This window comes from Pongo pygmaeus, chromosome 9 (genome assembly GCF_028885625.2).
Source record: "Pongo pygmaeus isolate AG05252 chromosome 9, NHGRI_mPonPyg2-v2.0_pri, whole genome shotgun sequence".
Taxonomy (NCBI): Eukaryota; Metazoa; Chordata; class Mammalia; order Primates; family Hominidae; genus Pongo; species Pongo pygmaeus.
This window is the reverse complement of record NC_072382.2, coordinates 72,471,258-72,497,972: the sequence shown is the minus strand read 5'-3', so window position 1 is coordinate 72,497,972 and position 26,715 is coordinate 72,471,258. Positions and strand designations below refer to the sequence as shown.

The following is a 26,715-nucleotide window of genomic DNA, read 5'->3' as shown; positions in this document are numbered from 1 at the left end:
TTTTCCACATACTCCATCCTACAAGAGACACAGTGGGCTGCCTTTGCATTTCCTATATTGGACAAAATAAGAGAAAGAAAGGAAGCCAAAAAGCTCTCCCAGACTCAGTTGGCAGCAGAGAGGAGTTGAGGTGAGAAGTTGGTGTCACTGAATTGCTCAGTAAATCAGCTGTGTGATTGTTAACCAGGTAGGCACCTGTATGCATTTATTCTTATCAAGGCTCTGGAGACAGACTGTATCCTACTTCCAGCCCTACTTTTAACATATAGGTGACCTTGGGGAAGTCACTTATTGTATCTGGGCTTCAGTTTTCTTGTTTTTTATTGGGGATAATAAAAGTACTGACTTTACAGAGTTTCAAAGAGACAACATATGTTGTAGAAGTGCTCAACATAGTTCCTGACATGTTCATCTTCCCTTTCTCCCTTAGACAGTTACAGTATTCTTAATTCTGTTCTTGTGGAGAAAGCAAAAAGACACTCAAGTTCCATTCTAGAGGAGCTAACAGGCCACATGAGAACAGAATACAATTAGGTTTAGAAGAGCTCTTATGAGGTGGTCCGTTGGCCAGTGTAGGCTCAATACTCTGACCTCAAAATGGGAGACTTATAGGGCACGGAGTAGTTAAAGAAGGCATCCCAGGGCCTTCCCTGGGCCTTGAAGGGTCAGAAAGTATTAGACATGAAAAGCTAGAGAGAGAATAATTCTAGGTACCTATCTACCCTTTCTCAAGCTCTGGTGCTTTGTTTTGTATAGGTCAGTTTCGCATATATCTCCCTTTCTCTTCTTCTAGGCAGTTATTATCCAAGGGGCTTATCTTTTCTTTTTTTTTTTCTTTTTTTTCTTTTATTATTATTATTATTATTATTATTATTATTATTATTATTATACTTTAGGTTTTATGGTACATGTGCGCAATGTGCAGGTAAGTTACATATGTATACATGTGCCATGCTGGTGCGCTGCACCCACCAACTTGTCATCTAGCATTAGGTATATCTCCCAATGCTATCCCTCCCCCTCCCCCCACCCCACAACAGTCCCCAAAGTGTGATGTTCCCCTTCCTGTGTCCATGTGTTCTCATTGTTCAATTCCCACCTATGAGTGAGAATATGCGGTGTTTGGTTTTTTGTTCTTGCGATAGTTTACTGAGAATGATGATTTCCAATTTCATCCATGTCCCTACAAAGGACATGAACTCATCATTTTTTATGGCTGCATAGTATTCCATGGTGTATATGTGCCACATTTTCTTATTCCAGTCTATCATTGTTGGACATTTGGGTTGGTTCCAAGTCTTTGCTATTGTGAATAATGTGGCAATGAACATACGTGTGCATGTGTCTTTATAGCAGCATGATTTATAGTCCTTTGGGTATATACCCAGTAATGGGATGGCTGGGTCGAATGGAATTTCTAGTTCTAGATCCCTGAGGAATCGCCACACTGACTTCCACAAGGGTTGAACTAGTTTACAGTCCCACCAACAGTGTAAAAGTGTTCCTATTTCTCCACATCCTCTCCAGCACCTGTTGTTTCCTGACTTTTTAATGATTGCCATTCTAACTGGTGTGAGATGGTATCTCATTGTGGTTTTGATTTGCATTTCTCTGATGGCCAGTGATGGTGAGCATTTTTTCATGTGTTTTTTGGCTGCATAAATGTCTTCTTTTGAGAAGTGTCTGTTCATGTCCTTCACCCACTTTTTGATGGGGTTGTTTGTTTTTTTCTTGTAAATTTGTTGGAGTTCATTGTAGATTCTGGATATTAGCCCTTTGTCAGATGAGTAGGTTGCGAAAATTTTCTCCCATTTTGTAGGTTGCCTGTTCACTCTGATGGTAGTTTCTTTTGCTGTGCAGAAGCTCTTTAGTTTAATTAGATCCCATTTGTCAATTTTGGCTTTTGTTGCCATTGCTTTTGGTGTTTTAGACATGAAGTCCTTGCCCATGCCTATGTCCTGAATGGTAATGCCTAGGTTTTCTTCTAGGGTTTTTATGGTTTTAGGTCTAACATTTAAGTCTTTAATCCATCTTGAATTGATTTTTGTATAAGGTGTAAGGAAGGGATCCAGTTTCAGCTTTCTACATATGGCTAGCCAATTTTCCCAGCACCATTTATTAAATAGGGAATCCTTTCCCCATTTCTTGTTTTTGTCAGGTTTGTCAAAGATCAGATACTTGTAGATATGTGGCATTATTTCTGACGGCTCTGTTCTGTTCCATTGATCTATATCTCTGTTTTGGTACCAGTACCATGCTGTTTTGGTTACTGTAGCCTTGTAGTATAGTTTGAAGTCAGGTAGTGTGATGCCTCCAGCTTTGTTCTTTTGGCTTAGGATTGACTTGGCGATGCAGGCTCTTTTTTGGTTCCATATGAACTTTAAAGTAGTTTTTTCCAATTCTGTGAAGAAAGTCATTGGTAGCTTGATGGGGATGGCATTGAATCTGTAAATTACCTTGGGAAGGATGGCCATTTTCATGATATTGATTCTTCCTACCCATGAGCATGGAATGTTCTTCCATTTGTTTGTATCCTCTTTTATTTCCTTGAGCAGTGGTTTGTAGTTCTCCTTGAAGAGGTCTTTCACATCCCTTGTAAGTTGGATTCCTAGGTATTTTATTCTCTTTGAAGCAATTGTGAATGGGAGTTCACTCATGATTTGGCTCTCTGTTTGTCTGTTATTGATGTATAAGAATGCTTGTGATTTTTGCACATTGATTTTGTATCCTGAGACTTTGCTGAAGTTGCTTATCAGCTTAAGGAGATTTTGGGCTGAGACAATGGGGTTTTCTAGATATACTATCATGTCATCTGCAAACAGGGACAATTTGACTTCCTCTTTTCCTAATTGAATACCCTTGATTTCCTTCTCCTGCCTAATTGCCCTGGCCAGAACTTCCAACACTAGGCAGTTATTATCCAAGGGGCTTATCTTTTCTTTTTTTAATATATAAGAGAAAAAAATTAAGGGATGAGAAGAACCTAATATTTATGAAGAACAAGCTAGTTTTACTTGAATCTGTAGGCTATGTAGTTTGCTTGCATAATCTTACTTATTTAGAAAAATACATTATTATGCTGCATTTTACAGATGAAAAAATAGTGCCTCCAAAAGGTTAGACAACTTTTCTAGCTCTACAATAACAAATTATGGTGACAAATCAAAGGAGCCCTACGTGAGCCAGTTTAGAAGATATGTATAAGCAGGTCTCAGTTGTGCTTATTCATCCAAGTTCTCAATCTATAATAGTCTGGGTCTTTTTACACTTATCTTCTAAATATGTCTATCTTATTCCTAGTTCCAACCTGTACTCACCTCCAGCTCTTAGCAGTTATTCCCAATCCTCTAAATCTCCAGTTCTACCATTAATTTAGATTGTACCTTCCTGCCCCAACCTTAGATCCCTTAATTCCCTTCTCAAATATTTACCAAGCATCTACTATATGCCAGACTAGACATGAATGCACATACCAATTTCTGCTTAGATATTTCAGTGTACTAGTTAGACAATTACAACAAAAATAACATGGTAATAATTGAACACTTACTATGTGCCATGCTCTATTTGAAGCACTTTATATGTATTAACTCATTTAATTCTCACAACCCTATGAGGTAGATACTGTTTTCTCCTTATTTTACAGATAGAAATGTAGGCATACAGAATTTAAGTAATTGGTCCAAATTGTGATAAAGAGAAGCACAGGGACTATAAGAGCACAGAAGAAGGACTCCTAATCAAACCCCAGGGGTCAGTATAGAGAAGGCCCCTAGAGAAATTAGAAAAAGCCTGAGTAGAATCTTGAAACCTGAGTATGAATTAGTCAGGTGCAGAATGGGGCAAGGATATTGCGGGCAGAGGGAACATCATGTACAAAGCCACAAAGTGAGCCTTGCATATTTATGGAACTGAAAGTAATTTAGTATGGTGGGAGTGTAGGGTATATGTGAGCCGCTGAGTGGCAGGAGATAAGGCTAGAAAATGCTATAGAGACAGCCTCTTGAAAAAGTCTTGTATGCTTTTCTAAATTATATTCATTACAAAGGCCAAGCATTCCTAGTCTTGGGGACTTGAATCCGTGAAAGGGGTCCTTGAGGGGTGTCTCATGAATCCATATTATTTCCTCAGTCATTTTTCAACCAGTGGTTAGTAAAAGCATATCTATCATTACATGGAGCTCTTTGGAATTCCTCACTGAAAAAAGTTAGGCATCACTGTTAAGGGAGTTTGGGAACCCTGTGAAGGATTTTTTAAATTAAAATTTTTATTGAGATGATTGTAGATTTATATGGAGTCCTACGAAATAATATGGAGAGATCACTGGAAAACTTTGCAGTTTCCTCCATGGTAACATTTTGGACAAGCTATAGTATATCATGGCCAGGATATTGACACTGACATTGATAAAATCCACCAATCTTGTTCAGATTTCCCAGTTTTACTTGTACTCATCTATGTGTATAAAGTTCTATTCCAACACCACAAAGATCCTTCCTATTCTTTTTAACCACTCCCATCTCCTTTCAACCCCATTCCTCATTCCTAACCTCTCTCTGCCTTCCATTTCTAGAGTTTTATCCTTTCAAAAATGTTACATAAATGGAATCACAGAGTATATAACCTTTTGGGATTGGCTTCTTTCTTTTTTTTCTTTTCTCAGTTCAGTTCCTTGGAAAGTCATCCAAGTTGTGTGTATCAATAGGTCATTCATTTGTTTTTTTTTTTTGAGACAGAGTCTTGCTCTGTTGCCCAGGCTGGAGTGGAGTGGTGCGATCTCGGCTCACTGCAACCTCCACCTCCCGGGTTCAAGCGATTCTCCTGCCTCAGCCTCCTGAGTAGCTGGGATTACAGACATGCACAACCGCGCCTGGCTAATTTTTGTATTTTTAGTAGAGACGGGGTTTCACCATGTTGGTCAGGCTGGTCTTGAACTCCTGACCTCAAGATCTGCCTGCCTCGGCCTCCCAAAGTGCTGGGATTATAGGCATGAGCCACCGTGTCTGGCTGGGCATTCCTTTTTATTGCTGAGTCATGTACCATTGTACATAAGTACTGGAGTTTAACCATTCACTTGTTGAAGAATATATGAGCTGCTTCCAGTTTTGGGTATTACAAATAAACTTCTGTGAACATTTATGTACAGGTTTTTGTGTGGGCCTGTGAAGGATTTTATTCAGAGGGCTATCTAGTCAGATTTGAATTTTATTTTATTTTTTTGAGACAAGGTCTTGCTCTGTCACCTAGGCTGGAGTGCAGTGGTACGATCATAGTTTACTGCAACTTCAAACTTCTGGGCTCAAGGGATCCTCCTGCCTCAGCCTCCTGAGCAGCTGGGACTACAAGTGCATGACACCATACCCAGCTAATTTTTAAAGTTTTATTTTGTAGAGACAGGATCTTGCTTTGTTGCCCAGGCTGATCTTGAACTCCTGGCTCAAGTGATCCTCCTGCCTCAGTCTCTCAAAGTATTGGGATTACAGGCATGCGCCACTGTGCCTGGCCCAGATTTGAATTTTAGAAAAATTGTACTCACTGCTTGGTAGAGGATGAGTTTGAAAGAAACTAGAACAGAGACAGGGAGAATAGTGGGGAAACTGTTGTAACCCAGGCAAGAGATGTAGAAGCCTGAACTGCTTTGGTATAGAGGTATCGCCCTTAGAAATCAGATCAGGCTTGTGCAGGGGAGGGAGCAGGGCTAAGGAGCCTGGGCTGCCAGGAGGCTCAGGCAGACTTCATTCTGGATAGTCTCCTTTCAGGGAGGACACTCTGCTACCCCAGCTGAGAAAGGCGTCCTGTAAGGAAGGGCTGCTCTTCAGCTGCAGGAAGAGAGTCAGAACCTGGTTCCTAGAATGATCATCTTGACTGCAACATTGTTTAGTAGATGCTGTTGGTTATCTTCTCCCAAGAAAAGACAAAGAGGGGCCAGTTATCTTTCTTTTATTGTCTGAGTGGAGGGTTATATGGGGCAGAAAGATAATGAGAAGCTCTCTCCTAGTTCATGTCTCTTTTGGAGCCCAGGAATGTGTTCTCTTTTAACCAGCCAGCAAGAGGCCTGGGAGGTTTGAGTCTGTCCTCTTATTACTATGGAAACTGGAATCCACATTGTTTTTACCCCATGCAGTGGTGTGCCTGGTTCCTCAGTGTTTATATTTTCAAGGCTTTTATCATTGTGCTCTTAGAGCTGCTGTGATTGGGACTGATTGTTGGAACCAGCCTTACTGATTGAACCCAGAAGGGTATAATCTTAGAGGGTCCACTGATAGGTTGGACATGCCCCCAGGCGTTGTCCTTTATCTGGGTAAGTCCTTGGGTGCCCACTCCAACACTTTCAGAAAACTTTTCCCAGCAGAAAGCCATTTGAGTTGTCTGTAATTATTTTTTTGGCTATCTCAGACCCTGATGAGTGCTGGCTAGGACACAAGAATGTTTGGGTCAGGCGCCAGTCAGATAATTTGGGGTAGCTTTTGAACAAGTGTGTATTGATTTAATTCTTCTGGGGCTGTCTTTCTTCTTGGAAGCTTTAGTACATAAAGACCTGTGGTATGTGGGACTCCAAACCTGGGATAGCAAATCTTTGAAATCAATATGCAGCTTCAGTTGTCTCTAGACCAGATATTGTGCTGCCCAGCACTGGGCTAGACACAGGGGAACACCAGAAGAATCAAAGACTCTCTTTGCTATTGTTGGGAAGGTAAGACTTCAGGGCCAGGCTCAGTGGCTCATGCCTGTAATCCCAGCACTTTGGGAGGCTGAAGTGGTGGATTGCTTGAGCCCAGGGGTTCAAGACCAGACTGGGCAACATAGTGAAACCTCATCTCCACAAAAAATACAAAAATTAGCCGAGCACAGTGGTGCATGCCTGTGGTCTCAGCTATTTGGGAGACTGAGCCTGGGAGGTAGAAGCTGCAGTGAGCCATGATCTTGCCACTGCAGTCCAGCCTGGGTGACAGAGTGAGACCCTGTCTCATAAATAAATAAATAAATAAATAAATAAAATAAAGTCTTCCAGGTTAAGCAGAGACTAGAAAACTGACGGATGAACAACTAACATTTGTATAGAGCTTTACTGTTTTTCAAAAGACTTGACTGATTTTTCAGGTAAGAACATTAATCCTTAGGAGTAGTCAATGTATAGGAAAGTTGGAATTCAAAGACCCATATTTGCTACCTCTGCAATTCAATACATATTTCAATAATTAGGGATTGGGGAAAAAGGGGATCCTGGAGGCCAGAGAAGCGTGTGTTATTGTTTGATTTCCCAGTGCCTTTGCCTAGTTCAGCTAGTTCAGTCATCAGCAAAAGCTGCTTGAAAGTGTTAAATAAGTGTTGAAATGGGTATTCCAGCATGTGAACACTGATCTGGGAGTTAGTCAGACAATTTCAATTCAGTCAGGAAGGTCATAGAAACAAAAGGGCAGGCAAATAGGCTGTCTACCAGGAGTCTGAAGCCTTATGGAAAACCAAGGAGTGGGCAAAGGGTGTCATAACAGTTGGACAGCTCCTGCATCAGAAGCCCATGTTATTGAGGTCAAGGCCTGTTTGGTGGTGACTAGCTGTAGGGATTAGCCATTTTCGTCTGGAAGGAGGCTTCTTGTGAGATCAAAATTTGAAGAAAAGAATGCTTAGAGGAGGAGGAGGGTGGAAATGGGACACAAGAAGGAGTAGCTGAGTGCACCCTGGAGGAGAGATAGCCAGAGACTTCTCTTCTAGCAGATGATTAGGTTTAGCAGAAGCATATTATTTTTCCCTTTTTGCTCCTCCCAGCATGGTGTACCAGAGACTCAGTTCTCCTTCTCTAGTGATTCTTAAACTTTATATTTAAGTTCTAATGAGAAAGAGGTTTTTGGCTAGTTTGTTTCAGAGGGTTGAACATTAAAGAATTTAAGGCAAAGCAAGGATGTTGTATTTTACCCTGTTTGGGGAATGGTTCAAGCCCAGATAGAGTTTCTTGTATTTGTCATTAATAGACAAAAAACCCTTGATGGAACCCCTGCTTCCTCACCCCACAGCCCTTGCGTTGTTGCCTTGGAAAGTAAGAGTTAGTAATGCCAGGGAGCCCTGTTGCATAGGCTGATCCAGATCACTCAACTATAGCCTTGCCATAGGACGTGGTATAGGAAGTTAGTGTGGCTTCTAATCTGGTTCTGCCACTTCTTTGCTGGCCGACCTAGGGCAAAACAACCCATTTTATGGCCTCAATTTTCTTCTCCAGGTGTTAAAAGAGCAATGGCCCTTGAGGCCCTCCAAATTCCCTTCAATTGTGCCATTTAGAGTCTGAGTATAATAATGTGATCTCAACATCCATTATTCCCATTCTATGCCAGGAGTTTTTGTAAAATCGGTATTGACTTCTTGATCTTCTATTTTTTTTTTTTTTTGAGACAGGGTCTTGCTCTGTTGCTGAGGCTGGAGTACAGTGACATGCTCACAGCTGTCTGCAGCCTTGACCTCCCAGGCCCAAGAAATCCTCTCATCCCAGCCTCCCTAGTAGCTGGCACCATAGGTGTGTGCCACCACTCCCAGCTAATTTTTGTATTTTTTATAGAGATGGAGTTTCCCTATATTGCCCAGGCTGGCCTTGAACTCCCAGGCTCAGGTGATCCTTAGCCTCCCAAAGTGCTGGGATTACAGGCCTAAGCCACCATGCCTGGCCTGAATTCCTGATCTTTTAATAAGTCAAGTTGTGTGAGATGCTGTGCTCCTTGCCTTTGGACTTTCTTTGTTTGGGTTGCCCTTCCTTCTTCTCCCATTCTCTTCTACCTGTTTTTCAGTAGTAACTCCTGCTTGTGTGGTCTCTTGCCCCTTGCCATATTTTACTTTGTAATTCATATACTGTGCTCATTCTCCTAGTACTTTTTGTGTGTGCAGAGGATGGTGTTTATTCATCTCTTTTTGAATTTGTTCATTCAACAAGTTTTTCTGTGCATTTGTTTGTTCATTCAACAAATGTTCATTGAAGTCTAACTGTTGTCCTAGGGACTAAGCTAGGTGCTAGCAGCCAGGATTCAGCCATGAACAAGACAGCCATGGTTCCTGCCACTATGGAGCTTTCAATTTAGTGGAGAAGATGGACATTGAGCAAATTATCACAGAAATAATTACTGTTGTGAAAAGAGCTGTAAGTGAAAAATATAGGTTGTTTTGAGAATGTATAATGTGGGCCTAAGCCAGTTTGGGAGGGAGAATGAGTCAGGATCTTTGAAGAAAAGATATTTAAGTGGAGATCAGCAGCATGAGTCAGAATTTGCAGGTTAAGAAAGAAGTAAGAGCCTTCCATACAGAAAGAATTCTGAGTGGTTCTTGACCTGGGCTGTAGTCTAGTGTCACCACGTATAAGGGAGTATATGGAGCACCTGGACATATCATGCATGTCTGGTGGGAGTATAAAGTGATATGCCTACTTTAGAAAACAGTTTGACAGTTACTTGAAATGTTAAACATACTTTTATTGTGTAAACGCATCAGTTCCACCCTAGATATTTGCTCAAGAAAAATGAAAACATAGGTTCACACAAAGACTTGTACATGAATACTCATAATAGCTTTATTTGTAAAATAGCCAAAAACTGATGAGTGGAGAAACAAGTGGTGGTATAGCCATTCAATGGAATACTACTCAGCAGCAAAATGGAACAAACTACTGATTCACGTGACAACATGGTTGAATCTCAAATCTTGCTGAGTAAAAGAAGCTAGGCACAAAAGAGTACATATTGATGATTCCATTTAATTTGAAATTCTAGAACAGGCAAAACTAGTTTATAGTGATAGAAGTTGGATCAGTGGTTGTGTGGGGAGGGAGAATGAGGATTGGCAGGGAAGGACTAAGTAGGAATATTCTGGGGTGATGGAAAGGTTCTGCATCTTGATTGGGGTGGTGGTTACACAGGTATGTATGTTTGTCCAACACATTTAACAGTACATTAAAAATGAGGGCATTTTATTATGTGTAACTGTACCTTAAAAATATTCATGCCTCATTTTTATAAGGGTCAAAAACAGGCAAAACTCGTCTATGATGATACAAGTCAGAATGTGGTTACTATGGGGTATGGTTACTCATGGTAGTATTGACTGGAAAGTGGCAAGAAGGGTGGAGCCTTCCTGGAAATGTTCTATATTTTTTATTTCAGTGGTAGTTACATGAACATATAGATTACATAAAAATTGAATATATATAATATAAAAATGTATATTTAAAATTGTCTATATATTTACTTATGTACTTTACGGTATGTGTCTCTATTAAAGAAAAAATAAAACCCTAAAAAACCCAGCTTATGCCTGGCCCCACCCAGAGAGATACTGATTTAATTGGTCTGGGGTAGGGCCTGGGCATCAGCAATTTAAGAGCTCCTTAAGTGATTCTGCTATGCAGCCAGGGTTGAGAACTACTGCTGTATGTGGAAAGGCTGAGGAGGGAAGAAATGGTGTGTAAAGAAGGATCATAAAAAGCAGGAGTTTCACTTCTCTTTTATTTTTAAAAATTTTAATTAAAAAAATTTATTATTATTATTTTTTACTGCTCCTTGTGCAGCAGGGCTACCCCATAAGCAGTGTGCCCAGAGTAGTCAGGAGTTTCACTTCTAATATGAAGTTATAGAAAAAAAAGCAGGAGTTACTGGAGATGAAATCAGAAAGATGGCAGGTGTCAGATCATTCTGGGCCTTGCAGGCCACATTAAGAAATTTTAACTTTATCTTAAGAATAATGAGAAATTTTTGAAAGATTATAAGCAGAGAGTGACTAGGTTGGATATTCAGCTAGTATACACTAGCACCGCCTATAGCTAGCATTTCTGCTGATTGGTCATTAAGTATTTAGATTATCTCCTCTGGGAGAGGCATGCTGTGTGGAGGGTAAGATTTGGAATAGTTAAGGAATATTGAATTAGGATTGGTGATTGATTAAATGTGGGGAGTGAAGGAGAGTGAGATGTCAAGGCTTCTGACATAAGCACTTGGAAATGTAGGAAGGTTAGGGAAAAAATGAATTTAGAATTGGAACTTAACTAGTTCAAGTGCCTGAGAGACATCCATGTGATGTCTACTAGGTAGATGAGTTCTGTGGGTTTCTGTAGGTCCTAAGTGAAACTTGAACCAGAAACATAATTTTAGGACTTGGTAATAGTAATTTCTTTAAATAGTAACTGAAGGTATGAGAAGAGGTAAAATCACTTTAGGAAAGAGTGTAGTAAGAAGAGAGCCCAGAATTTAGAAAAAAATTCTGACATTTAAAATTCATGTAGAAGTCTGGGCGCAGTGGCTCATGCCTGTAATTCCAACACTATGAGAGGCTAAGGCAGGAGGATTGCTTGAACTCAAAAGGCAGAGGCTGCAGTGAACCATGATCATGCAATTGCACTTCAATCTGGGTGACAGAGCAAGACCCTGTCTCCAAAAAAAAAAAAAAAAAAAAAAAAGTCAGAGAGGAGAAACCTACCTTGCAAATTAGGGAAAGCGAAGATTTATTCATTCATTCAGCAAATTCTCTATTGAATACCTAGTATGTGTCAGGCACTGTACGAGTCCCTTGGGATACTGCAGTGAGCAAAAAAGCAACTGCTCTCGTGGACCTTACTTTTAGTGGAGGGAGATAGATGATAAGCAAACCAAGGAATAAATATATCATGTGTCAGGTGTAATCAAATGCTATGAAAAATGAGAATCACAAGCTGTGTCCTCAGATATCTTCAAATAACTATAGTTATAAACTGACTGAGGTAAGGCCATATGAGGTGCAAAGTCAGAATTGCTGGTGGAACTCAGAAGTATATCTCATTGCATTGCTCAACATGGACCTGTATATATAGTTGATGCCATGGATTATTATTATTATTATTATTATTATTATTATTATTGTTATTATTATTTTTGAGACAGATTCTTGCTCTGTTGCCCAGGCTGGAGTGCAGTGGCGTGGTCTTGGCTCACTGCAGCCTCCACCCCCGGGGTTCAAGCGGTTCTCCTGCCTCAGCCTCCTGAGTAGTTGGGATTACAGGCGCCCGCCACCACGCCCGGCTAATTTTTTTGTATTTTTAGTAGATACGGGGTTTCACCATGTTGGCCAGGCTGGTCTCAAACTCCTGACCTCGTGATCCACCTGCCTCAGCCTCCCAAAGTGCTGAGATTACAAGGGTGAGTCACTGCGCCTGGCCTATTATTATTATTAATGTTGAGACAGGGTCTTGCTTTGTCACCAAGGCTGGAGTGCAGTGTCATGATCATGGCTGACACAGCCTGAAACTCCTGGACTCGAGCAGTCCTCCATTTCAGCCTCCCAAGTGGCTGGGAATACAGGTGCACACCAGCACACTGGGCTAATTAAAACATTTTTTTTCTTCCTTTGTAGAGATGAGATCTCACTGTGTGGACCAGGCTGATTTTGAACTCTTGGCCTCATGTGATCTTCCTACCTTGGCCCCCAAAGTGCTGAAATTACAGGCATGAGCCACCAAGCCTGGCCAATGGATTAATTTTTTTTTTTTAGACGAAGTCTCACTCTGTCGCCAGGCTGGAGTGCAGTGGCTCAGTCTTGACTCACTGCAACCTCCACCTTCCGGGTTCAAGCGATTCTCCTGCCTCAGCCTTCCAAGTAGCTGGGACTACAGGCGTGTGCCACCATGCCCAGCTAATTTTTGTATTTTTAGTAGAGACAGGGTGTCACCATGTTGGCCAGGATGGTCTCGATCTCTTGACCTCATGATCCGCCCATCTCGGCCTCCCAAGATGCTGGAATTACAGGCTTGAGCCACTGCTCCCAGCTGATTAATTTTTGATGAGCGACCTCAGGGAGAGAAGTGAGCTTGGTCAAAATTCAGAGCTTAGAAGCTGGGTGCAGTGGCAAAAGCCTATAATCCTAGCTATTTGGGAGGCTGAGGCAGGAGGATTGCTTGAGCCAGGAGTTTGAAACCAGCCTGGGCAACATAACAAGACCCCCCTCTCAAAAAGAAAAAGGAAGTTAGAGCTTAGAATCTGTAGTGATTTGTGTTAGTGTTGCTTGGGCAGCTGAAACCAGTGCCAGTTTTGTCCAGAAGAAAAGATCTTTTGAATTCCTGCCCCCTGCTGAGAAGAGCTGGTCCTCTTCTTGGATATGAGGGCGAGTGGTTCTAACAGGCGTAGGAATGTCTCTCAGATAGGCTGAGTTTTGCCTAGCCTAGGGGTATGACTCCTCTTTCTGTGGCTAGGCCTGCTGTATGCCTCAGCTGAGATGTTATATTTTACTGGGGACCTTTCTTGGATAACTCCAGGTCTCAAACCTGTTCCTTTTTTAAGACTTCACATTTCCATAGTCAGGCGCGGTGGCTCACACCTGTAATTCCAGCACTTTGGGAGACTGAGGCGGGTGGATCACCTCAGGTCAGGAGTTTGAGACCAGCCTGGCCAACATGGTGAAACGCTGTCTCTACTAAAAATACAAAAATTAGCCAGGCGTGGCAGTGGAGGCTGAGGCAGGAGAATCGTTTGAACCCGGGAGGCAGAGGTTGCAGTGAGTCGAGATCAAGCTATTGCACTCCAGCCTGGGCCTGGGCGACAAGAGCAAAACTCCGTCTGAAAAAAAAAAAAAAAAAAGACTTTACATTTCTGGCCAGAGCATCCATCCCTTACTCCTCCCTCACCTCATCCCCATTCTAGGCCCCATGCTAGTTTATCTCTTGAACTTCATGGTCCTTGGCCAAATTTGAAAATCTTCCCAGGGCTAGTATTCTCAAGTCTTAGTCTTTCGATCCCTTTCCAAGAATGAGGGTGGATTCTAATCCCATCAAGAGTAGCTGCAGAATTTGCTAGTCCTGGCTGAGGAATAAGAGGTGAAGTGGGAGAAATTCTTCTTACTGATGGGGTCCCTGCTGGTAAAACTTAGCAATTTCCAATTCGTCCTATAGGGATGAATTACTGTTTAGTGACGAGAAACAGAAAGTGGTTGGGAAAGTTGAAGCATTAGATGGAGAATGGATATTGGTGGTGGGAATTGGTGGGTTGTATTCAAGAATTCCCTTGACTTTTCGGGAGATACGGTTTTTTAATTAATTAATTCACACATTCTTCATTCATTCATTCATTTAGCCAGCACATACTGATTTCATACTTGACAGGGTAGATGTTAGTGGTAATATTATAATGGGCCCTGGGGGATAGAGTGAGTCAAGCTTGGTTCTTACCACTTGGATGTGGTATGTGAACAACTTATAACATGAGAATTAATATAACAGAGCTATGCACAAAGTGCTTTGGAGCATAGAACAGTGAACAGTGAATGATTAGCTCTGCCTGGAGAAAGGTGAGGAGATTTGGGCAGGAGGGAAAGGACTTTGTGGTTTTTTCTGCCAATAGCTGTCAAAGTGTAGTCTTCAGACCATGGCGGGTGGCAGCAAGGCCTTTTCAGGACATCCAGAAGATCAAAGCCATTTCATAATAATATATTATTTGCCTTAAAAAAACTATGTATACCTTTGTACTGATGTTGTAAAAACAGTGGTAGGTAAAACTGCTGGCACCTTAACACAAATCAAACCAGTGGCACTGAACTACTAGTAATGACTGTATTCCTCACCTCCACACAGTCAGTTAAAAAAAATAAAAGTTTTCAACAAAGAAGTAGAAATCATTAATTTTATTGAATTGCATCCCATGAGTTCATGCCTTTTAGTATTCTGTGTGATGAAATATAAGTATGCATAAAGCATTTCTGCTGCATGTAGAAGTTTGATGGTTATCTCAAGGAAAGCACTTGTGCAATTGAGTTGTAAGCTGACATACCTCTTTTTTTTCAGGCAGCACTATCATTACTTGAAAGGATACTTGATAGATAACTATGGTTATTCAGTATTTGGCAGACATTTTCTTGTAAATAAATGAAATGCGTCTTCTGCTTTAAGGAAAACAACTGGTAGTATTTGTTGCCAATGATAAAATTCCAGCTTTTAAGTGAAAACTGGATTTTAGAAAACTTGTATCTGTCACTGTGAAATTGACAGTTTTCCTGGATTAAAAGCTTTTCTGATGAAATCAGTGGTGATATTAATAATTGTGGCTATTTTGATATTATATAAATGAAAGTGTCAACATTTGGAAACTCTGCACTAACTCCTAACCAATAGTTTCCAAATGACAAGTGCATCATGTTACAAAGTCATACATGTATAAAAGATCCATTCAAAGTGTAAGATAGACCAATGGATTTTAATGTTAGAGGGTACAAAAAGTTTATTCGTATAGTTTGGGATTTCACATTGCAACTAACCTTCAAGAAACCTACTGCTTGTTGAGTTTGGGTATAGTCTCGTATAAGGTATCCACAATAGTCTGACTAGTAAAATATTCCTGTCTTTTCCAACTACATATCTATGTTTTGATCTTCAGTCAAAACAACACATCACAATAGGTTGAATGTAGCTATAAGATTATATCTGTCTTCTATTAAGCCAGACATTTAAAAGATTTGCAAAAATGTACGACAATTCTACCCTTCTCGAGATTTTTTCAGAAAACAATTATTTTCCATAAAAATATTATTTACATTAATATGTAAGAGATTTATTATTGTTCTAAAATAAATTAATGAGAGCCTGGAGAGCAGTAGCAGCCTGGCTGTCATCACCATGTCCCTGAAAGGTGATTTTTTTTTGGAGACAGGGTCTCACTGTTGCCCAGGCTGTAGTGCAGTGGTGCAATCACAGCTCATTGCAGCCTCAACATCCTGCACTCAAGTGATCCTCCTCCTTCAGCCTCCTGAGTAGCTGGGACTGCAGGCATGCACCACTATGCTCGGCTTTTGTAGAGATGGGGTCTCACTGTGTTGCCCAGACAGATTTTGAATTCCTGGGCTCAAGCAAGGCCTCAGCCTCCCAAAGTGCTGGGATTATAGGTAGTGAGCCACTGTACCTGGCCCTGCAGACTGATTTTGATAGTGTTGCAGAAGATGTGAGGAAGCTGAAAACAAGACCAGATGAGGAAGGACTGAAACAACTCCATGGGCTTTAGAAACAAACTATAACTGAGGACATTAATATTGAGTGTCCAGGAATGCTAGATTTAAAAGGCAAAGCCAAATGAGAAGCATTGAATTTCCAAAATGGGATATCAAAGGACAATGTGATGAGTACATATATATATATATATATATATATATATTTTTTTTTTTTTTTAGACAGAGTCTTGCTCTGTTGCCTAGGCTGGAGTGCAATGGCACCATCTCCGCTCTCTGCAACCTCCGCCTCCCGGGTTCAAGCGATTATTCTGCCTCAGTCTCCTGAGTAGCTGGGATTACAGGTGTGCCCCACCACGCCTGGCTAATTTTCGTATTTTTTAGTAGAGATAGGGTTTCTCCATGTTGGTCATGCTGGTCTTGAACTCCTGACCTTGTGATCCGCCTGCCTCGGCCTCCTAAGATGCTGGGATTACAGGCGTGAGCCACTGCGCCTGGCCAAATACCTGTATTTCTAAGCAAAGGAGCTGATAGAAAAAGATTGAATTTAGGATAAAGCATAGGAGAAAATTGTCCTTTGAAAGCCATCATACTGGTATCATGACCTAACATTTAGAGAGGGAAATGCACTTTTAACTCTATGTATCATCTACATTTTTGCTATTAGCATGAATTGTAATAATTAGGAGTATATTGAAACTATCTAGTTAACTAAACTGTGGTTACTTAAACTAGGTGTCTGTAAAAGTTCTTTTAGAAAAGTGTCTTATATTTTATTTTTATAGATTTAGGGGGTACAAATGCAGTTTTGTTACATGGATATATTGTGTATTGGTGAAGCCTGGGCTTTTAGTGTACCTAGTGTATCCATCACCCAAATAGGGTACATTGTATCCAAAAGGTAGTTTCTTGTCCCTTACCGTCCTCCCCCACTGCTGGCAACTTTTCGAAGTCTCCACTGCCTCCAGGGACTCTCCATGTCCCCCTATACACATTGTTTGGCTTCTACTTGTAGGTGGGAATATGTGGTGTTTGATTTTCTGTTTCTCAGTTGTTTCACTTCAGATAGCGGCCTCCAGTTCCATCCACGTTGCTGCAAAAGACATGATTTCATTCTTCTTTTATGGCTGAGTAGTATTGTGTGTGTGTGTGTGTATATGTGTGTGTGTATAAAAATAATATTTTCTTTATGCAGTCATCCACTGATGGTTACTAAAGTTGATTCTGTGTCTTGCTATTGTGAATAGTGCCGCAACAGACATGAGTGGTGGCTATCTCTTTATATAATGATTTCTTATCCTTTGGCTAGCTGCCTAATTTTGGTTCTTTGGGAGATCTCCATACTGTTTTTCATAGAGGTTGTTCTGGTGCATTCCCCTAACAGTGTATGAGTATTCCGTTTTCTCTGCATCCTCACCAACATCTGTTGTTTATTGACTTTTTAGAAAAGTCTTGCTCTGGGAGTGTGTATACAAAGACTTTAACAATTGTTTGTTCTTTTGGCTTATCTGTTCTACAGTGAGTTTAGTGTTACTCGTTTAGTGTTAATCTGTTTTGATTATTAAGAAGAAATAAAATGAATTAATAACTAAATAAAAATTTGTGTTTTACTTTCCTTTTTTAATTCAAAATTTTATGGAAATTTTATTTGAAATGCTCTGATCTATACCTTATGAAACATATTATCGATCTAGAAAAAATCTTACTGAGGCAGTTTGCAAAAGTTTTATGTTGCTAAATATTCATTAATGCAATGTAGGTAATTAAATTTTAACTTTTATTTTGAGTTTAGGGATACAAGTATAGGTTTGCTACATAACTAAGCTTCTGATATGAGGTTTGTTGCACAGATTATTTCATCACCCAGGTATTAATCCTAGTACCCATCAGTTATTTTTCCTCATCCTCTTCCTCCTCCCACCCTCCACCCTCCGAAACACCCCAGTGTGTGTTGTTTCCTTCTGTGTGTCCATGTGTTCTCATCATTTAGCTCCTACTTAGAAGTGAGAACATGTGTTATTTGGTTTTCTGTTCCTGTGTTCTTTTGCTAAGGATAATGGCCTCCATCTCCATTCATGTCCCTGCAAAGGACATGATCTCGTTCTTTTTTATGGCTGCATCTGTTTTACTTTCTAATATGGTAAATATTAAACAGTTCTTTGTAATTAAAAGATGTTATGCATATAAAAGGGTCCTGAGACCAAAAAGTTTAAAAACATATGCCTATGCTATTTTCTTTGCCTAGAACTCTTCTGTTTTTTCTCTAGAGAAATCCTACACATAGTTGTAGAGTTAATATTTAGGTGTTCATTTTAAAAAAACATTTACTGAGCATCTTATCAAGAACCTGGCTTTTTGTTGCTGTTGGGGACATGGTACCAATCCCTTATGGAGATCACAGTCTGGTGGGAAGACGCATTAAACCCAGTATGTTGAATGTTACCAGTGATAGCATATAAATGTTGTGGGAGTACAGGCTGCTGTCAGAGTCTTGCAAAGAGCCACTTTCCCGTTCACCTGGAACATATGACTGGTCAGGTTGATTGGATTATACCTCCTATATTTGGTTCTTCATAGTCAGACAGGGAAAGTGGCCGAAGTTAAAAGAAGATGGGAACTGTTTACTTGCTGCTCTGGAGGTAAAGAAGGATACTACAAATGTATTAAATGTCAGCCTATACCAGGCCCTCTGCTGGATGTTTTAACAAATGTGATTTTATTTTTAAAAAGTCTGTGCAGCAGATTATTATCCTTATTTTGCAAATGAGAAATTGGAGGCTCAAATAAATTGACTTGTCCAATATCTTATGGTTTGTGATTGGTGAAGATGGGATTTTGATAGTGTTCTAAGTCCCGGCTTTTTCACTGTAGTTATATGTTGCTAAATGGATGGCTCTTTGAAGGTATTTCCAGATGGTTGTGGGAAACCTTGCCAGATTGGAATGCGTAAGAGAAGGTAGGAAAGGTCTCAGGAAGAACAGAGAGACAGCTTAGGACGTGCTTGGTTGAAGGAGTTATTTGTGAGTTTTGGCTGACATGGTTTTTCTGTACAGGATTCAGTGACCATAGGGGAATCAAGCTTTTGTACTCCCTAACCCTCAATCCCTTTAATCCTTCTCCATGTCAGCTGATGCTGGCAGCAAAGGTCACCTGTCTGTCTTAGGTTACAAACCAGAGGCTGGGTATTTGAAGCCCAAACTTCTTGGATCTTGTAGGTTTTTGGGAAAGGTGCTGGTTAATTGACCTCAGGCCAGTGGTGCAGCCTGGAGGCCCCAAACCCTAGAGCTTGGTAAACTATTTCCATTATTTTAAAAAGCCTATTCGAAGTTTTGCTTTACGTAGGATATGTGTGGATACAGGCTAATGAAAAGATTGGATTTATGTGTGTGGATACAGGTTAATGAAAAGATTGGATTTCTTTCTTTCTTTAATTCTTTTTTTTTGAGACAGGGTCTCACTGTGTTGCCCAGGCTGGAGTTCGGTGGCACAAACATGGATCACTGCAGCCTCAACCTCGTGGGCTCAAGCGATCCTCCTACCTCAGCCTCCTGAGTAGCTGGGACCACAGGTGTGTGCCATCATGCCTGGCTAATTTTTTAAATTTTTGTAAAGACAGGGTTTCACCATGTTGCCCAGGCTAGTCTTTAACTCCTGGGCTCAAGGGAACTCCCACCTCAGCCTCCCAAAGTGCTGGGATTACAGGTGTGAGCCACTACACCCAGCCTTGGATTTCTTTCTTTTAGGTCAATCCAATATGATTTAGGTATGCTACCTATGATATTCTAGAACAGGGTTCAACAAACTATGGCCTGTGGGCCAAATCCAGTTTACTGCCTGCTTTTATAAATAAAGTTTTATTAGAACACATTCTTGTAAATTTGTTGGAGTTCATTGTAGATTCTGGATATTAGCCCTTTGTCAGATGAGTAGGTTGCGAAAATTTTCTCCCATTTTGTGGGCGAAGGACATGAACAGACACTTCTCAAAAGAAGACATTTATGCAGCCAAAAAACACATGAAAAAATGCTGACCATCACTGGCCATCAGAGAAATGCAAATCAAAACCACAATGAGATACCATCTCACACCAGTTAGAATGGCAATCATTAAAAAGTCAGGAAACAACAGGTGCTGGAGAGGATGTGGAGAAATAGGAACACTTTTACACTGTTGGTGGGACTGTAAACTAGTTCAACCATTGTGGAAGTCAGTGTGGCGATTCCTCAGGGATCTAGAACTAGAAATTCCATTCGACCCAGCCATCCCATTACTGGGTATATACCCAAAGGACTATAAATCATGCTGCTATAAAGACACATGCACACGTATGTTCATTGCCACATTATTCACAATAGCAAAGACTTGGAACCAACCCAAATGTCCAACAATGATAGACTGGATTAAGAAAATGTGGCACATATACACCATGGAATACTATGCAGCCATAAAAAATGATGAGTTCACGTCCTTTGTAGGGACATGGATGAAATTGGAAATCATCATTCTCAGTAAACTATCGCAAGAACAAAAAACCAAACACCGCATATTCTCACTCATAGGTGGGAATTGAACAATGAGAACACATGGACACAGGAAGGGGAACATCACACTCTGGGGACTGTTGTGGGGTGGGGGGAGGGGGGAGGGATAGCATTGGGAGATATACCTCATGCTAGATGACGAGTTGGTGGGTGCAGCGCACCAGCATGGCACATGTATACATATGTAACTTACCTGCACATTGTGCACATGTACCATAAAACCTAAAGTATAATAATAATAATAATAATAATAATAAAAGAAAAAAAAAAAAAAAAAGAACACATTCAAGCTCATTCACTTATATTTTGTCTATGGATGCTTTTGTGCTACAATGGCAGAGTTAAGTTGTGCAACAGAGACTATATGGCTGACAAATCCTAAGTTGTTTACTATCTGGCTGTTTACAGAAAAATTTGCTGATCCTTAATTTTGATCCTTTCTATCATGGCACTTAGCACATAGTGTTTTAATTGCTTGTCTCTCCCACTTTTGTAATTAGCCTTCTGAGAGAAAAATGAGATATGATTCATGTTTTTATGCCCCATGCTGATCATAGGGCCTGATATATGAAGAACATTCAATAAATGTTTAAATGGGCATATCATGGGCTGATGAAAAAGCTCTAATATGCAATTATATATGTTTTTGTTGGTGAAGTAGTAGAGAAACAATACCTTAATCTTTGGGTGTATTCTGCTCTCTCCCTAAGTTCCCACTACCCCTTCATCCCACTCCCCAATTTAGCAGAACAAATGTAGAGAGAAATAAGTTTATGCAGAGATATTTCTTTTTGTATGCATACTGTTCATCATACTTTTTTTCTTTTATCAAACCATTGCAGGCTGGGTGTGGTGGCCCATGCCTGTAATCCCAGCACTTTGGGAGGCCGAGGTGGGCGGATCACTTGAGGTCAGGACTTCAAGACTGGCCTGGCCAACATGGTGAAACCCCGTCTCTACTAAAAATACAAAAAATTAGCTGGGCATGGTGGTGCATGCCTGTAATCCCAGCTACTCGGAAGGCTGAGGCAGGAGAATTGCTTGAGTCCAGGGAGCGAAGGTTGCAGTGAGCAGAGATCATGCCACTACACTCAAACCTGGGCAACAGGGTGAGACTCTGTCTCAAAAAACAAACAAACAAACAAAAAACCAAAAAAAACCCACCCATTTCTTCAATGTTCTTCTTGCCCGTATTATCACCTGTGGCTTCTAAAAGATGAAAGCAACCCAATGCCAGCTATCTGGTCACCCTAGCAAAAAGGCAGTGGTGAAGATGGAATTTTGAAGTGCTGGCCTGGGAGTCAGCAGACTTGGGCTCTCACTGTGGCTCTTTAGCTGCCTTTGACTTTGGCACATCACTTAACATTGGTGAGCTTCAATGTTCAACATACTTCTATTGAATCACATCTGGAACACTTTAAAATTTAATATTTACACTCCTCCCTTATTTTGAAAAGGATTTGAGTGACTAGCAAGAGGTAGAGAGGTGACCTGTCTAGTCTTATCACTGTCTTTGGCTGGTAGACAAGTAGATGATTAAATGGATTAGGGTATTTTAGGTCTTTGATTAGTACCTTCTAAAAGGCATCACAACCACAGCCTCTTCACCCTGTCCTTACTTTCTGTCCTGTGACAGCTTCTTCTATTGCCTAGGAAGTCAAGCTCTATCTTCTTTGAGGGTCATCTGAAGAGTATTTTGCCAAGGAAGTAGTTGTCAAGATCCAGGTCAAAAGGAAAGAGGAATTTTAGCATCTAGGAATTGGAAGAAATACTAGAAACTTCAGCCAAAATACCTTTTTCAAATAGTGACCTTGAGGCCTGAGGAAGAGAAATGACCTCCCTAGATCACATGGTAGAGCTAAGCCTAGATTTCGGGCTCTTTCTATTGTGTGCGTCATTCAGATTAGGTGTTTTCCAGGCTTGTAAGAGAGGACTAGGTGTCACAGAAAGAGCTAAGGTGGCCTAGGCTCTTGTGCTGGTTTTACTGCTACATGGACATGTAATGGTAGGCAGAAGAAACCGTATCCCAGACCACCTAAGGTGTTGTATCAGATGAGCTCAGGGCCTTCAGATATCTAAAAAATATTTGCCTGATATAACTGTCTGTGGGAAGGCATGAGATGTGAGAGGTTTCCTCAGTCAATGGCTGACCTTATGTATATCAGCACTGACAAAATGAACAAAAAGGAAAATTACACATTATTTGGGCACTGGGACTAATTGGCTGTTGTTCTGTTTCCAGAAAGATTATGCTGATTTACATTTGTGTATTTGGCTGATTAAAAATAATAACTCAATTGAATATGTATTTCTTTGATTACTAATGAGGCCAGATTTTTTCCTGTGTTCATTGGCTATTTATGTTTTCTCTCACTTGTGAGTTACTGATTCACGTTCTTGTCTAGATCCCAGTATACTCCCAGTCCTATGCAAGACTTCCCTGCCAAGAAACTATTAGGGTGATAAAGCATTGTCCTTGTGGGGGAGCTCAGCATTTTCTTGGGGAGACAGTTAAAGTCTAGATGAAACACCTCTGTCACTGTACAAATAGCCAGTTAAGTGCCTACATGAGGAGTCAGATGCTAGAAGCTAAGGATGCTGACACAGGTGGGTGATAGGTTCTGGGTGGCAGCTCTGAGTAATTTTGTCTCTTGCTTTTCTTACACAGAGTTTTGCCGAATTGACAAGCCCCTGTGTCACAGTGAGGATGAGAAACTCAGCTTCGAGGCAGTCCGTAACATCCACAAGCTGATGGACGATGATGCCAATGGTGATGTGGATGTGGAAGAAAGTGATGAGGTGAGTGCTCCCATCCTGCTATGGCTCTCTTTTCTTCCTGTGTGAATTAGTCTTTGAAAGCTGCTTAGACAGGCTCTTCCCTGTGGAGAGATGTTCTCTGCTGGCTTGTTCTTTAGGAACTCATCCCTATCAGGGAAGGGGGCTCCCAGAAGAGCAGCCCTCCAGGAGTCAGCCTGTCAGAGTGTAGGCTTTATGCCTGTATCTGTGCCTGGGCTGGCTGCCCCCTGCCTACTGGCTAGTTGTATAACACTGACTAAGCTGTGTTGTTTGGGAGGGAGAGAGATCCCTGAGGCTGGTCTCTATGGTTTCCTTGGATCCTTCTTGCAATCCTGCTATAGATGGAGGGCATCAGTCTGTTCTCAGCCCTGTGTTGGCATGAGGGATAGAAGATAAGACACCCAGATCCTGCCCTCTGGGAGTTTATACTCTATTTGGGAAGAAGAAACAAACTGTTTTAGAAAGATCATTCTGAATTCCAGGTTGAAGTTTTTGGGAGCCAGTTGAGTGGTCTAGATAGTAAGAGTTAGAGGAGTCTCTAAATAGAAAAAAGCTCTATTGTTGTTTCATCTTTTGGCATTATTGTACCTGTGGCTCAGCAGATCCCAGAGTATAAGGTCATTATGTGTGAAAAGATTTAAAAGTTTCTTCATTTAAAGCTCAACATATACCAGTAGTTTGGTGAAGCTACCAAGTTATGCCAAATCTTCAATAGTGATGTAGTTATATCACGATGGGGGAGATAACCCCACTCTCTCTTTCCTGCCAGGCTACCTTTGAGTTTTGAGTTCAATTTTGGATCCCACATTGTCAGAAGGATTTGGAACAGTGAGGGCCTATACAGAGAGGAGTGACATGAGTGATGAAGGGTTTGGAAAGTATGAAACAGAGCATTCAACACAATTATGTTTATTAAGCGTCTATGTACCATGCACTGTGCTAGGCGTGGAGATGGGACTGTAAATAAAACAGATACAGTCTGTCTTTATATAACTTAAAGTCTAGTGAAGAGACTTTAGCCTGGAGAAGAGGAGACTCAGTTAATATAATTTCTATCTTTAAATACATAAGAAGTAAATAAATCAGACTTAAGTAATAATGATAGTAAAGTGAAAACCATGATACTAGCTCTCATTGATTGAACTCTTACCTTATGCCAGTCACAGTGTTAAGCTTTTTGCATAGTTACTCTTTTAACTTCAACAGATTTATGAAGTTGGTATTATTACTAGGGTATGGAGGCTTAGAAAGGTTAAGCATTTTCTTCAGGGACACAGTGAATATCAGCGCAGATCTGATTTCAAAGCCCATGCTCTTAAGTACTGCTGTATTGTTTCTCCTATTCTAAGAGCAGAACCAGGTCCAAAGTAAAGTGGGGAAAGTAAAAAGTAGGCATTTTCTTTTAGAATAAAGAATTGACTAACAGTGAGAGCTATCTTGTCATAGAAGAGGCCTCCTTGGTAGACAGTGAACTCCCTATCACTGAAGATGGGCAAGTAGCATACAGAACTCCACTGAATCTGGGTGTGGTGGCTCATGCCTGTAATCCCAGCACTTTGGGAGGCCAAGGCAGGAGGATAGCTTGAGGTCAAGAATTCAAGACTAGCCTGGACAACACAGCGAGACCCTGTCTCTAAAAAAAAAAAAAAATTGGCTGGGTGTGGTGGCATACACCTGTAGTCTCAGCTACTCTGGAGGCTGAGGCTGGAGGATCACTTGAACCTAGGAGGTCGAGGCTGTGGTGCACTATGATCATGCCATTGCACTCCAGCCTGGGCAACAGAGCAAGACCCTGTCTCTAAAACAAAACAAAACACAAAATTCACTGATTGGTCAACAGAGGGGATTTGTCTGTAAGGATGAACCAGATAATGTTTAAGGAATTTAAAGGAAGAGAAAAATAGACTTCCTGGATAAAAAGTAAAATTTGGATAGAATGGAAAGGGTTGGGCTTACTGAGTAGTGGAGAATCAGTGTGAGCAAAGCTGTAGAGGTAGTAAGAAATATAGTGGGTTGGTTTGGTTAGACAGGGACTGTGGTGGAAAACCACAGAACAAAAAGTTGGAAAGGAAAGTGGGTCCCAGGCTGAGATATGTATACTTGTTGAACCAGGCAACTGTAGGTTCTTGAGCAAAGACAACGACATGATGTAAGTATCTGAAATTTGGTTACATCCAGAAGTGTCGCTGACCTGTAAAGGATCAAAATTTTATTTGTCTAACCTGAGAATACAGCCATGTTCCTGGGGGTGAATGAGGCCTAGTGGCGTCCTGATCACTGTCCCAGGGCCTGGCCACAAAACTGGGGAATGGATGAAGAAGGTGATGTAACCCAAGATCTATAAATTCTTGGATATCTTTGTTACCTGCTCCTCGTCCTTTTTTTTTTTTTTTTGTTGCATTCTGCTGAGTTGCTTTGTCAATGAGGGGAGGAATAAAATGTTCTTTTTAGAGGAATGTTACCACAACAAAAAGCTCATCAGCACAAACTGTTCCGAAATAACACAAAAGCTGTTACCCTGGCTCTTCTCTGCACCAGTGGTGAGCTGTTCTTTTTCAGTATAGTTTTTGTCTTGCCTTGGTTTCCACTGCTCTCCCTGCAATCTCAGGCCTCACATGGTTAGAGAGGCCTGCTGGTCTAGGTTTGCATGATCAATCACAAGCTACCTTCCTGAGAGAGAAAGTACCAAAATGTGTGTGCCTAAGTCACCTCAAACATGTATAAGATAGCCTTAGAGTTCAGGATCTAACTAGAAAGTTGGGTAGATATCTCAGGGTTTAGAATATTGTGTAATGGATGGTGGGGTACCAGAAACCCTGGTTCTTTTGGCCATCGAGGACCTGAAGGGTTTTTTTTTTTCATTCATAAAACTTTTATTCCACTTACATAAATTTAATACACGTGTTCTTAACAATTATGCTTGGATTGTTAATGAAAATTTCATAAGATGTTAAACAAAGCTAGCTGTCATCTCAAGTTATTTCCTTGTTAACTATTTTTACAGCACATGCATGTTAGGCAAGTATCAAAAAAAATCACAACAGCAAAAAACCTAAAAAAAAAGAAGTTAAATACATGGGTTTTTCTTTTTTTGTTTTACTGCTGTGCTTGATATACATGAAGTAATGAATATCAAGCAATTCATTTTTACTGCATCTTTTACATTTGTTTTTAGGTTGCCTAAAACATTTAAATACAAATAAAATGAGTGTAGCAAAAATAATGAAAGCCAACAGCAGGTAACTTTACAAATAATGGAATGTGAACTGTTTCTGCCCTTATCCAGAGTAAAATGGGTCACAACTTTGTCTAAAGGAACACTTCTGCAGCCGTAGTCAAAGGTGTGCACAGTGAGATTGAATATTCCATAGATATACAAGATGTAACATGTGGGCCAGGTGTGGTGGCTCACACCCATAATCCCAGCACTTTGGGAGGCTAAGGCAGGAGG

At 40.7% G+C, this 26,715-nt stretch overlaps 1 protein-coding gene and 1 pseudogene across 2 annotated transcripts in view; both read left to right on the top strand.

The window, feature by feature from the left end:
- STIM1 (stromal interaction molecule 1) overlaps positions 1-26,715 on the top strand; it is a 232,480-nt gene that overhangs the window by 90,483 nt on the left and 115,282 nt on the right. For both annotated transcript variants that reach the window (XM_054440110.2, XM_054440109.2), the window contains exon 2: positions 23,137-23,267. In XM_054440110.2, coding sequence (XP_054296085.1) covers positions 23,137-23,267 — 131 coding nt within the window. The remainder of the gene's footprint in view (positions 1-23,136; positions 23,268-26,715) is intronic.
- LOC129007568 (acyl-CoA-binding domain-containing protein 7-like) lies at positions 9,851-16,472 on the top strand (annotated as a pseudogene).